This window comes from Musa acuminata, chromosome BXJ1-11, assembly GCF_036884655.1.
Source record: "Musa acuminata AAA Group cultivar baxijiao chromosome BXJ1-11, Cavendish_Baxijiao_AAA, whole genome shotgun sequence".
Lineage (NCBI taxonomy): Eukaryota > Viridiplantae > Streptophyta > Magnoliopsida > Zingiberales > Musaceae > Musa > Musa acuminata.
In genome coordinates this window covers 26,582,786-26,597,073 of record NC_088337.1, presented here as the reverse complement: position 1 = coordinate 26,597,073, position 14,288 = coordinate 26,582,786, and the positions used below count along the sequence as shown (strand labels likewise).

Genomic DNA, 14,288 nt, shown 5'->3' with positions numbered 1-14,288 from the left:
CGGGTCAGATCGGTCCAACCTACGCCGGGATGCGGCGGGCTATTGCTGTCGAGACTGCTCCGACCTGACCTTCTTGTGCTCTTCACGCCTCCCGGCCATCCATGTTTCTGCGGCAACGAACTGGCTTGCCCGCTGCAGCATCTCGGGCACCACCGTGGGGGGTCGCTCTACGAGGGACCAAAAGAACCTGAAAGGCCGCAGGCCTATCATGAACGCCTGCATCAACAGAGAGGGGTGAGCGTCCGATAGCCCCCGAATTTGCGTTGTAAAGCGGTTTACGAAATGGGAGAGAGGCTCGTCCTCCCTTTGGTTGAGTCCGAGGAGTAACGCCAAGGACGGCTTTGGTCGGGCATAGGCCAGGAAGTTGAGCTCGAAGTCCCTGGCGAGTTGGTCAAAGGAGGTGATGGTCCCGGTCTTTAGGCAGCTGTACCATGCGCGGGCCGGCCCCCTCAGGGTCGTCGGGAATGCCCTGCACATCAAGGCGTTAGAAGTCCCATATAACGCCATCTAAGCGCGAAAAGCGGCTACATGGTCCGCTGGGTCAGTGGCGCCGTCATAGGCGTCCAACGAAGGGAGCCGGAAGTGCGGTGGGATCGCTTGATCTTGTATTTCGGGTGTGAACGAGGACCCTTGGTGTCTATCCGCCCCGAGCTCTCCCTTTGACCTGTGAACCTCTTGCTGCACTTCGTCGAGTCGTTGGCTAACAAGGCGCAGCTGGGCTCGTAGGGCATCTGTTGAATCCACAGACAACGCCTCAGGCACCGGGCGAGTCGTTGGATCCGTCGTTCCTTGGTTTCCGGGTCGGGCCAACTGATTCCGGGGCGAAGTGGGGAGCTCGGGAAGTGGTGCGCGAATCCGGGCGCAGGGCTCCTGATGTTGCAAAGGCTGGGTCATATGTGGGGGCGTCTGATGGGAGACGAGCGGGATGATAGTTTGGACCACACCCGTCAAAGCTCGGACTTGATGAGCGAGGTCATGAAAGGCTTCGGGCGATACAGACGGCGGGCCGGCGGGGGCGCCGTTGGGTGGCGACAAACCCGGGTCGTTGAATAGCCGCTAGTAGCGCTCCGATGTTGTGGCGGGACGCTCATCTCGGGGTTCATCACGTGGGGGGTGTTCCTTTAGGGTGCTGATCGGGCGCAACCCGACAGCTGCGGGTTCGTCAGAGTGGGTCTGCTGATCGCTCGACATTCGGACGACCCTTCCTCTAGCGCCAATCTGTTGGTGTAAACAACTTTTTTAGCCGTGGCCTCGGGGCCAACGCGGCTTGTTCGGGGGTCCGAATGACGGTGATCTTGCGCGGCATCCCTCGAGGTCTCCTGGTGGCCGATTGCGGCGGTCTGGTCGGGACGTCGCGTCAGGCCAGGAGGAAAACTTCGCCGCAGTGCCGGGTAGAGGCGACGCTGGTCTTTCACCTGCACACAGGTCGGGTCGGAAGCTCGACCCGACCCCTCCGACGATCAAGTCAGTGGGTGTGGAGGGGGTTTCGAATGAAGAAGTGCCTCTGTCTTTTTTTCTTTTCTTTTTGTTTAGAACCCGAGGGTATTTATAGGCAAGTTTAGTGTTACCTGATATGCCTACCTGCCGGGGCATGACCGTACCTTTGATGGCGTCTGACATTGTCGTTGATGTTGCATGGAGGACCGAACCGCCGCAGGGTATGGGCGAGCTTCGGTCGACGCCTTCCTCTGCCTCGGCTGGGCGTGTGGGGTCAAACGATGAGGTCGCCCGGGAGCGATTGACGTTGGCGCACATCAAGTCGACGTTAATGCTCATCCAGACGTGGCTGACGTCATGGCGCGTCGTGTCACCATTATTACCCTTATCGGTTATAAGATTCAAAAGTCATATGAGCAAAAGCTTGAAGCAAACAAAAAAGATTTTGTTTCCTCACATTTCTAATTATATTTGAAGAAAATCTAAAATAGCAGCTTTCAGTGGATCTGCAGTAATATGGAAATAGTTTGAATTAAAAGGAGAGAATACAAGAGGAGATAATTGTATCCATTCATCAACACATCGATAAGGAAATGAAATGGACTCTTAAAAATGAGAATTGAATTTGGAATATTAATCATGTACGTAAAGAATGACATCATCGACACCGACAGAACGATAACTTTAGTCGGTCCATGTGGCCCCTAGCACCTTTGCCATGAAGCTATAGCGATCAGCAGCTTCATCGATCTATAGACATGGCATGAAGAAATCTACCCCTTAGCATATGATCGATAAGTTGAAGAAATAGTGAAGGCAGGAGAATGATACCATTTTCTGAGTAGGCCGGCCAGCTCCATGTCCTGACTTACGGTCGATGCGGGCAATTATCGGGTTTGTCTGTGGACTGTTCACAACACTGGAGCATAGGACATATTGCATAGTCTGTTAATGAAGCAAAAAAGATTAATCACCACAAAATAATACCAACTAAAATTTACATATTGAAAAAAATTACTAGTGCAGCTTCAAGGGCTAAAAAGAACTATTTGCAATCTGTTTGGGACAATGCATCCTTTGCTTCATCGATCTATTGAAACATGCATGTTTACTCTTTAATTGTTGGGAGAAGTTGTATCCCGGACCTTACATTGGTGAGGGAGCCTGGTGTTCTCTTTAATTGTCGGGATAAGGTTGTATCCCGGGGAAGCCTTGTGTTCCCCCAAAGACTGGATTGTCCCATTGGTTTAGAATTCCAAACTAAGCAGTCTTTATGAAATCTGGCTTGTAGCTAGATGGAGAAGAACTGGAGCAGAGAACATAACATACTAACTCGACTTTAAGATTCATGCATCATATAGCACAAGTCATATGTCCCTTCATTTACAGACTCACTATAAGGCTACATCTATTAAATATAGGATTCCAGAACTCAACTTCTCGCACCAATATAAAAGCTTCTTTAGTGTTCTTCACAAGCTTTCAGATTGCCAGACACACAAACGAGTACACTTGGGAAAAAAATAAAACAACAGTAATTGAATTATGGTGGAGAGCACAGCAACCATCCAAGACATGACTAAGAGGCAGTTAAGACCTGACTGTGAGCAAATATAAAGGAAAAACTAGATAATTGAATTTCTAGAGTTAACAAAAATCAAAAAAATGAGAAAAAACTGGTAGGTCTGTCACAATTTTAGCATCTCTTTTAGGAATCTGGAGGTTTTTAATATGATCTGCACATTTTTTTTTTATTTTGTATAATTGATCATAAAATCTTTTTTTTTTAATTTGTTGTTAGTTCAATGTATATAGCTTTGCAAGACAATCCTGTTTCTTGTTGCTTAAGTGCACCAAAAATCAAATCAGAAAGATGTAAGCAATCAAACAAATTATCTTGAAATGAAGTATATACTGTATAAGATAAGCTCTTATTGTTAAATGCACTCTGACATATTTAGAACATATAGCTGGAAAAACAAGTACATAAGATAGTAGACATTTGATACTGCAAAAAAAACTGCTATTTAAGGAAGCAACAAACTGCATAGTCTGAACTCTGAACTACTTTGAGTTGGATAAATGGAAAACTTACTGCCAGTAATTTCAATGAGTGTAAAGGCACCACACGATCATCATGATCAGCAGTCAAAAGCATGGTTGATGGGTACTGACAAGATTGGTCGGAGCTTTTTTCCCTTGGTCTTTTTACATTGTGTAGCGGGGAGTATCTGAGAACAAGCCAATAGATTGGTCAGGCACCATTGTGACTCCTACATCATTCAAGACTAATAGAAGAAGAAAATGTTGGTTTCGTACTTGATAAGCCAATGGAACTCTTCCTCATTGTCTGAACAGCCATAGTCAGAAGTCCAAGCATGACCTGAATAACAAAATAACAAAGATTTATCAGTCAAGAAACCAACAAGATACCCGATACTACCAAGCAGTTGCAGAGCATTGGATTAACCAATAGTGAATTTGTGGAACCGGAGCATGTCCATAACACCAACATGAGCAAGAACACACCCGAAAAGGTCCGGACGCTGCCATTACAACTTTCAAGTCAATACTTGTAAAAGATAATAAACCATGCAAGATAAGAACAAAAAATTCTAACGATATTCTAACAATCTTGACAAGAAGCTTGCAGATATAAATTTAGATATTAAATTAGTGTTACCTGATTCATGCAAGCTGCAACAAGAAGTCCGCCATTGCTTCCACCCTCAATACATAGACGTTCAGGTTTGGTATAACCATTTGAAACAAGGAACTCAGCAGCAGAAATAAAATCATCAAAACAATTTTGTTTCTTGGAAAGTGATCCCGCTTTATGCCAGTCTTCTCCATATTCACCACCACCACGAATATTGGCTATACAGAAGATGCATCCCAAGTTCCTCGCTAGAACAAGACGAGCCACACTAAATGAAGGTGGAAGGCTAATGTTAAAGCCTCCATAGCCATACAGTAAAACTGGATTTGATCCATTAAGTTCAATATTCTTCTTTGACACGATAAACATGGGTATCTTGGTGCCATCCTTGCTAGAAACAAAAACCTGAGAAACAAAATAAATTAAAGGAACTGATTATCCAGCACTATGAATTTATCCTTTAATCTCATGGATTACCAAAAACTAAATGCACTCTGTGAGATATTTGGAGGACTTCTTTTTATGAAGATAATAAAAATCTATTCAAAGTTGCCTAGTTCCTGGATACAAGACCTAGCTATTTTCTTCACAAAATTTATCATCAAATAATAAATAAATCTTAGCTTTCACCTTAAAAGCAGTTGTCAAATATGTTGATCACAAGAACTTCAATGTAAAGTTAAATAAAATGTAAAGTTACCTGTTTAACCTCAAAATCTGTGCGATCAAACCCAGGAACAGAAATTTCTCGAAAAATCTTCATTTCTGGAACTTCAGATGCTAAGTTGCACCTGTAGATGATCCCTGGAGTGAGGAAGCTAGTGAAGCTAATGAAAATCTCACTGTCTTCACGCCTGCCAGAAATCCCAGAGACACTACCAACATCTAATGGTAAAGGATGTAGCAAGTTTCCTGTTTTCAAGTCCCTTATCTGCAGAACATGCTTGACATCACTAAGATAGCACACCAAAATCTGGTTACTGTTGACAGCATAAGCTGATTCTAACACATCCTTTTCATCCTCTGGCAGAATGTCACTCCACAATGCTGGCTTCTTAAGGTCTACCCTTACTAACTTATACCTTGGAGCTTCTTTGTTTGTCAACAAGGTAAACTCACCATCATCATTTGCCACCAAACTATAGCATGCTTCAAAGGTATCCACAAGTTTGACAAAAGGAAGCATTCCATTGCTCCCTTTAAAACCTTCAAGCCCATTAGAAAGTGAGGACAGGTCACAGTAATACAACTTATTGACAGGATCACAGCCTTCTTCAATATACAAAAGAACATACTGCAGAAAATTACAAACCCAATCAGCTCAAAAAACCGATGCAACAGAATAATTTGCATAAACTGTTCATGATGAAGCAATCAAGGACACAATTAAGCAGCAAGAGGGCTTGTGAATTATGAGCTGCCACATCACATGCTGATCACGACAAATCAGCACTTAGGATGAGCGATAGGCAAAGCTACAAAAAACCAGTGCAACCACGGTACATGAACCCCCACATCAATACTGTATTGACACTGACTAGAACTTCAAGCCATAAAAACAATGAGAATAAAGTATGGTGGATATTTAGAAAATCAATTAACAATAATGGTCTGAACGTAGCTCCGGAGGCACAGTTTGCATGAAAACCTATTCGAGGTTTAATTCACGAATGCATGAGTTCTAGTAAGATCAATTACTTTATTCAAACTTGATCATAACATAATTATGCAATATTAGTTTTTCTACTCAAGTTCCAAGATGAGTCACCTTTAGCAAAAGTTAACAAACATTATTCAGATTAAATCCAGTTAGCCATAAAAACTAATTGCATGTATCAGATAAGCCTTATGCTTAGGTGACAAGATTAGCATTCAATTTACCTCTCTATTAATAACTTCATAAATCATCTGTTCAAATAAAGTTATGGCTTTTGTTCTCAACCAAGTAAAGCAGATGACATCTTCAGCTGTTCCCTTTCTTTAGTATTATATTCATCATACAGTAATATTGCAAATATATGTTTTGCTGTTTTTGAAACTAATCTCTAACCAGTTTACGAAGTAAAGATGGGGAATAGGTTGGAGGCAAATGTATTAACTGCCTAAGCAGACACTATTCCCTGTGGCAGCAGGAAAGGAAAAAAAAAAAGGTCAAGAAAATATAAAAATATGCAAAAAAGATGAAAAGTTCAGATAAAGATAAGAGCTAACTCCACGGATGAGGCAACTGCCTAGGTAGAGTCTAGGAGGATCAGTGCTTGTAATTTTAACACTACGTGCAGGTTTGTGTTCGACACTTTGACTACTAAATGATCGAATGCAGACAAGCATACTAATTGCCTGTTAGACAAATAAAACCAAATGCGGACAAGCAGTACCTAGCTTAAAACAATAAAATCGTTAATAAAAAATAACTAAAGACAATGATACTAAGAGTTAATATGGTAAAACAACAAAGCTGTAAATCCCAACTATTTAGGATCAACAACATAGATCTTTTACCATCATTAGGATCCAAAAAAAATCATATGTTTAGTTAAATTAATAGCATTTAAAACTTTATTTATAATTTTTATTAAAGTATCTTCCTTTACCTCTCCTCATTCAACTAATAATAGTCGTTTCAACTCTTCTAACTACAGTATTTATAGGTTTCCGGAGCTCATATTCATACTATCTTAAGCAGTTCTCTCTCATTTTATACACTATCGAAATGATACCTAATTGTTTACAAATAAAAGCATTTCTTTTCCTATCCTTCCAAATCACTCCATACATCCACCTCAACATTCTCGTCTCAGCAATAGAAACTTTTTATATATATTGTTTCTTAACCGTATAAGACATAGATCCGTAAAACATTATTGATTTAACAATTATCTTATAAAAATTTTATTTTATTCATAAATATATCTGACGATCACACAAGACTTATAACGACCCTCGCCATTTTAACCATCTTGTTTCTACTCTACGAATAATATCTTCATTAATCTCCTTATTTTGTTGTATAATTAAATCTAAGATAAGTAAATCTTTTAGTTAAAGAAACATCTTGCCCATCCAGCTTAACTATATCATCATATCTATTCCTAATATTACTAAAATTGTATCTCGTATATTCAATTTTAGTCTTAATTTAAAAACTTTTAGTTTCTAGGGATTGTATCTAGAACTCAAGTTTATAATTAATTTCATTTATTCTCATTAACTAAGACAATAAGATACAACACGGTAAATATCCTAGAAGGAATTTACTATAAGCAAATTGGAGTATAACCTTCTTTCTAATACAAGGAAACACGACATCTTCCATCTAGTAATAAGACAAACTAAGGAAGAGAAATTCACAAATAAAAAACCAAGGAACCAAACCAAGAAGAAAACAATTCCTCCTCTTTAGATTACTTCACTTAATTTTTGCACTACACCTACACACCACCTTTGCACCAACTATGCCTTATATAGGCATCAAAGCGGTTGCAGAAACCACCTACATGTGCATCTCATGAAGGAGATTGCAACCACCCAAGCGCACCTTGCACAAGAGTTTGCAACCATCCGAGAGCGCTTTGCATGGGAGGTTGCAACCATCCGAGCGTAACCTCGCACAGGAGGTTACAAACGTTTAAGCACAACATTACGTAAGTGGTTGCAACTGTTGGGAAATCTAGGACGACATGACATGCGTGGCGGAAGAACAAAAAAACAAAATCCCAGAATTCTCGCAGAAAAGAAGGTTTCATCGTCGTGCAAAAGTTGGTGCGCAAAAACCCGCGAAACTGAAAAACTGCACGTAAAAGAATTACCTAGGGAGATCGTATATCCCTGAAAACCTACAGATATGTGGGAGATGATGAAGGAGGTCAACTATCCTCCTCTCTAGCGGTGATCCACACAACAGGGTCTACGAAGACACTTCTCAAATCGCTCCCAAAACTCTTCGTCGCGCACACCACGCAATCAAGAAGGGGCTGCCCCTTCTTGTTGTCCACGCGCCCCAAATAGGGGCTGCAGTATGAGGAAGAGAGGGCGAGGAGAGAATAGGAGGAGGCAGCCAAAAAGAACCTTTAGCCTATAGGCCTTTGGTTCCCTCCTATTTATAAAAGCCCCATATCAACTTAACCCTAATGGATCCTACCATATTGGATACTTGATCTTCATCCAACTACCTAAGCCTCATTGATTAGTGGGTCTCTACCACATAATCTCTTATTAACTCTTATTAGATCTCATCCATAGGATCCAATAATTCATGAGCTTATTAGATATCCAATAAGATAGGGGCTCTAGCGGATATCTCATATTTGAACCTCTACTCGTCGCAATATTTGTTATATGTGTGTGACCCTCTAGGTCCAATATCGAGCTGGCCGTGAGTCATACTTGTCAGAACTCCTTCTGGCTCAGTGAATTATTATCTCCATAATAATTCACTCGACTCATCGACTACGGACGTACTAGGCCACTACGCGTAGTCCTCAGACGATAAAGGGGAATCCAATCCTTTGGACCTATCTGTCCTCGGTTACCGTGTATCTATAGTCCCTCATCCATCTAATACCCCAGAGACCGTATACTATGCATGGTACTGTCAAGCCCATACAGTTTCTACTCGAGTCTCACTCTAATCGAATTCTCCTAGAGAACTCTCTCTCTCTCTCTCAATCCGAATGACCCTGGCCAAGGATTTATCTGAGCAAGAACATATATGATATTCCTCTCATGACTCCGAGAGCATATGCTCCTTTATCGACACTCAATAGCCCTCGTAAGGTTGGCTACGACTCCCGATGATCGACTGTACTAGATCTAGAACCTCCAGACTTATAAGTCCAGTATCAAAGAGTGGAGTACTCATACAAGACATCATTGGTGTCTCAAGTCTAAGAACCAGATACACCACTGAGACGACAGAATCGCTGTCTGAAAATAAGGCATCATCAACCATCCAACGTTCCGTGAGTGGATCAATCAGTGAACTCATTCCCTAATGAGCACCTACATTATATCCTTAGTGTCCCAACACAAGCAGCTATGAGACCAGCTACATCCATCATATGGACGAGTATACAACACACCAATCTGTCCGGTTATCTCAATGTTTCTCTCGAGTAACCTATGACCGGAATTATTTAAAATCTATGTTTAAAGGCGAATCGGTCTCATTATCGTAATTTCATCACGATCTGATTCTTATTGCACAGATCCATGAACATCACAATATATTCATGCAACAGATAATATAAAGTGATAAAATTTTAAATAATAATAATAATAAGCAAAAAGACTACGTGTCAAGTCACACATGTCATCACTCACGTAATTGGCTTACAGGGTACCTATGACTAGCAACAACCACCCACGTTTAACTAAGTCCTCCTTTTTTATTATTTTAATACTTCACAATCTCTCACTTAAAATAATAAAATAAAATCCTATATCTTTGCTTGTCGAGTCATACTGCTTACATTTCCACCAGGCCATAAGAGGATTTGCTCCATATAGACTAGTCAATGTTTGATTGGCTTTGTCATAACATCTGTTGTATTATCTATTGTGAGAAGCTTAATGTTTGCTATGATATATTGTAACACTCTGATTAGTCCCACATCAAAAATGGAGAAGGCCTTATAAGGGTCTGATGAGTATTCTATTGTCAACTTCAACTTTCATTTTGACCAATGGTTTGAGTTCAACAAAGTGATGGGCCAATTAGCCCATCGATCCTAAATCGTGACAAATGGTATCAGAGCCGACCTAGTATTGGAGCATGGTGAGAAGCTCGAGTACGAAAAAGTTACTCGTGGATGAAGTCAGAGGACTCGTTATAGCATAGAGCCACCATTAGGCTATGACTCACATGCATTATGCTATTGTTTGATCTAAGCTATGCTGGCCCTTGACAAGAATGTTAAGCCCTTGAATGGGAGAGATTGTAACACCCCGATTACTCCTACATCGGAAGTGAGCAAGATTAAAATTAGCTTATAAGAGTCTGATAGATGCACTACTGTCAACTTTAACTTAAGAATTTTAGCCAATGGTTTGGGTTTAACGAATATGATAGGCCAATTAGCACATCAGGTTCGGATCGTGACACATATACTAGACCAAATATTGCAAAAGTAGTTGGTACGATCAGTCAGACGATCAGTCAGTTTATGACAAACCTTAGTAAAGAGTATTGGAATACAGTTCAAAGAATTATAAAATATACCGGAGGGACCTCAGATGTATGCTACATTATGTTATGGAGAATCAAATTATACTATCAAAGGGTATGTTAATTTTGAATTTATAAGCGACGTTGACAAAAGAAAATCCACTTTAGGCTATGTTTACCTTTGCAATGGAGCAGTGCATTGGGTTTCCAAGATACAAACTATCATAGTTTTATCTACTACAAAAGTATAGTACATGGCAACTATAAAATCTTGAAAGGAGAGAATTTAGATTACAAGGTTAATGAAGGAATTCAGGCATAACCAGGGAATATTCTTTTATATTGTGACATTTATAGTGCCTTTCATATCACAAGGAATCCAAGCTTTCGTTCCAATTCAAAGCACATAGGAGTCTAATATCACGTCGTTTGAAAAGTAACCGAAGATGGTACCATGGATATACAGAAGTTCGACACAATGGACAACCTAGCAGATATTATGATAAATCCAATCAACACTAACAAGTTCATATGGAATAGATCCTCAAAAAAAAGGGAGGACTTGGTCAACATGACCAAGCCCCATGACGTGGGTTGTTGCAGCCTCCCACGCAAGGCACACTTGGATGGTTGCAACCTCCGACACAGGTGGGCATGGGTGGTTGCAACCTCCCATGCAAGGTGTGCAGGCATCTGCAAGCACTTTGATGCCTATGTAAGGCACCGATTGTTGCAAAGGTGGTGTGCAGGTGCACTGCAAAAGTCAAATGCTCAAGTCATCCTGCATAGGAGTGAAAAACTAAAGAGAGAAGACAGAGATGAATAAAAAGAGAGAAAGAAAAAAAGAAAGAATTATTTTCTCCTTGGTTTTCATTTATGAGTTTCTCTTCCTCCGTTTCGTGTTTCTCTTTGTACTAGAGACTGAGGATACTCCCTTTTGCTTATAGTGAGTTCATTCTAGTCGACCCATAGTTGTTCCCCTCAAGTAATCAATGGTTCTAACATGTTAAATCTTACTGTTATTGTTTTCAGTTATTTTTTATTTTTGGCTTTATTGTTTTAAGCTAGATACTACTTTGCATCCGATTTTGTTCTTCTCACACTGCCTATAGACAAAATGAGGTAGGTTTCCTTTTTAACAATATTGCATTGGATTGCTAGAGTTGCTGGGTTTCGATGTTGGCTATATCTTAGAACTTCTTAATCCAATGTTCTCCTTGTCTCATCGATCCAGTCAAGGAAACAATTTACTTCAGAGAACACCAGTTAAGGAAACCGTGAACTAGATGGGAGGAGAAAAGGGCATGGTGATATCCATTCCCAAGACCACTAAATAATATCACATTATCATCATCCCCGAACTGGATTCTGTTGGTCAGAAAGGGGCATCGCCGATCCATGTATTTCAACAGTGGTCAATGGATACACCAATTAATCCTGGGATTACAGTGGTCATTGGATAGGTAAATCTAACTAGAAACTTCAACAGCATCCAACAATAGCTTTAAAGATGGTACGACGAATGTAAAAGATCTAGAGTTCAAGATAAGCAAACTAGACAAGATGATATAGACCAAAAGATGGTATTTCGACAAATATAACACATATATTCGTGTTAATAGTATTGACGAAAAATTAATTGCAAAGTAGGAACCAAAACTAAAATGGTGGCAAAGAATGCAAGTAAAACAAGTAAAACTGAAGCAAGGATTGATTATCATATGCAATAATTTTACAACAATGAAGAGATCACTAATACCTAATGGAGGAGTACAACTTCACAATTTACGATAATGCACCATGTTACCTTGCCATCATTAGTGACATAACTATCAAAGATATACTTTGGATGCTCCGGATCCCTCCAGCATAATATATCCTCTGACTGATCAGTGCCTAAGAAATGATAGTAGAGCTCATGATTCAGATTGATATTTGTCTCCGTCCCAGCATCCAATTCAACCCCTTCTCTATGTATCATCAGCAACAAACACAATTAACAACCAATAGGACTGTCGCCACAAGAGCATTTTCTTCTTTAACAAATGATAATAACATGATGATAATAAGGGATTCTGCCACACTTACTTGGGAGCCGGATACCGACCATAGAAGAAACCTTTTCCATCAAGGGTCCAGATAATTGATGAGAACTTTACCTGCAATGAAAAAAATGAATGAATTGGTTTTAAGCTCTTTAAACCAAATCAGAGAAAGCAGTGTTTAAAGAGAGAAAGAAGTTCATAATGTGCAAGGGAAAAACAATCTCACCCATGATATGGTGTCAGGCTCTGTTGTCTTGCCATCAACCCTCATCACCTTGATCGTAACCCAATCACTTCCACTTGCACTAAGCCCATAAGCGAAAAACTGCCCATCCTTGCTAACAGAAGCCATCGAGAGAGCCACTGTACCATCCTCGCTAAGTTTGTTAGGATCCAAGAGAACCTCTGCCTCTCCATCCAAGTCTTTCTGCAGCAAAGCAACGAGTTCAAAGTCATAATACAAAACCATCCCCATGAAAGCACTGATCAAATCCAAATGATTCCACAAGAAAATAATAACTAACAAATTCATCAAAATAAAGCAAAGTACGAAATTCAACGCTTAAACCGATCATTATTCTCCGTCCCAACAACTCCACAACATTGGCAACTCTATTATAAATTATAGAAAAAAAGACACGAAAATAGTAAGAAATTTGACCCTCTGATCCATTCAACAGGCATCTTGGTCAAAACCTGGAATCCGTATCAAAAATAGAATAATGATGAGAACTCACTAAACACCCTTCAAAGTCAATCTACAAGTACAAATGATGAACTTTTGTTATTCTAGTTTTCCCAATGCTTTCCCGACCACAACAGTAAATATAGAAGGGGGGAAAATCATTGGACAACCGAGATTCAATTTGGATGGGGTTCGGCAGCCATCGAAAGGCAACGAAAACTACCTGAACATATAGAACACTCTGCGCCTGAAGGCCCGTGTTATGATAGTAGAAATACTTTCCACCTCGCTTGTAGGGCGTATCATACCGGGGATGATCAAACAGCGCCGTTATCTGCCCTCGTAGCTTCTCTCTCTCCTCGCACCTCGCCAGAACCGAGTCCGTCAGCGCCACCTGCCCCTCCACGAACTCCTTCACCTCCTCCGCATCCGGATCCTCCAACCTACGTCCGAGGCCCCAAAGATTCAATGTTTAAGAAAAAGATTCGGTTTTTAGGCAAGAGGTGGTGTGGGGATAACCATCGGTAGGGATCAGCGACGGGAACGCCGTGGTAGTCGTCGACGACGGACTCGTCCCGCCGGGCCGGCGGGTATTGGAGCAACGGGAGAGCATCAGAGGCTGCAGGGGAGAGAAAGTTCATGGTGGCGGCGTCAGAGGCGGCGATGGGACGTCCGAGACCAGTACGACGACTCAGAGGAACGTGGCGCACATGTGGACCGGAGTTTAACGGGAAGGGGGCCGATTTAAGGGTGCGGGAGATGGCGAACCGGGCGGTTCGGGGGGAGGTCGGGAGCGTAGAAATTGGCGGGATGGGGTGAAGGTGGTGACGCCACGGTGTTGCCAAGGATCTTGCCATCTGCTACGGCGGAAGGTGGAATTGGACGGCGAGATGGGCAGTTTGGATCTGATTCGGGAGAGGAAGATGGAATTTTTGTGGCGGTGGCAAAAATGCAATGAAAAAGTTGGGATTTTTTTTATTTTTTTATGCCACAATTTTGCATAATATGCTCTATAATATTTAAAATTGTAATTATTTTTAGCATCTATAATATCGATATAACAGTGGTGTGTATGATCTATTTATCAATGATTAAATGTTTTAAATATCATTCAATAATTTTTTTATGAATATAACAATTATTTGAGTAGATAATATATATATATATATGAAAATTTTAGTAATAAATCCCAATAAGTTTTGGGTATTATTCGTTAATAATAAATTAAATGATCGGGGACTGCCATCGGGATATTTTGATCAGACGGCTGTGATTTATTTGTTTCACGCTTGTATC

At 40.8% G+C, this 14,288-nt stretch overlaps 2 protein-coding genes across 2 annotated transcripts; both read right to left on the bottom strand.

Annotated features, from left to right (window-relative positions):
• Positions 1–39: 39 nt before the first annotated feature.
• Positions 40–507, bottom strand: LOC135596473 (uncharacterized). The gene has a single exon (XM_065088517.1). The coding sequence runs from the start codon at positions 505–507 to the stop codon at positions 40–42; it is 468 nt and encodes a 155-aa protein (XP_064944589.1).
• A 1,437-nt stretch (positions 508–1,944) lies between these two features.
• LOC135597406 (uncharacterized) lies at positions 1,945–13,917 on the bottom strand. Its single transcript, XM_065090318.1, has 12 exons — positions 13,512–13,917; positions 13,216–13,435; positions 12,534–12,734; positions 12,351–12,421; positions 12,070–12,232; positions 4,797–5,390; positions 4,121–4,501; positions 3,908–3,983; positions 3,757–3,820; positions 3,533–3,668; positions 2,269–2,382; positions 1,945–2,187 (listed from the first exon to the last, which is right to left on the bottom strand). The coding sequence occupies exons 1-12, from the start codon at positions 13,847–13,849 to the stop codon at positions 2,122–2,124; spliced, it is 2,424 nt and encodes an 807-aa protein (XP_064946390.1). The 5' UTR covers positions 13,850–13,917; the 3' UTR covers positions 1,945–2,121.
• Positions 13,918–14,288: the final 371 nt, after the last annotated feature.

Bases quoted from the DNA above. Each gene is read 5' to 3' on its own strand.
- LOC135596473 (XM_065088517.1), bottom strand. From the start codon at position 507: ATGGCGTTATATGGGACTTCTAACGCCTTGATGTGCAGGGCATTCCCG.
- LOC135597406 (XM_065090318.1), bottom strand. From the start codon at position 13,849: ATGGCAAGATCCTTGGCAACACCGTGGCGTCACCACCTTCACCCCATC. The intron at 12,422-12,533 runs GTGAGATTGTTT...TTTTCATTGCAG, and splicing joins AGCCTGACACCATATCATGG to GTAAAGTTCTCATCAATTAT. The intron at 12,233-12,350 runs GTAAGTGTGGCA...GATGATACATAG, and splicing joins GGTCGGTATCCGGCTCCCAA to AGAAGGGGTTGAATTGGATG.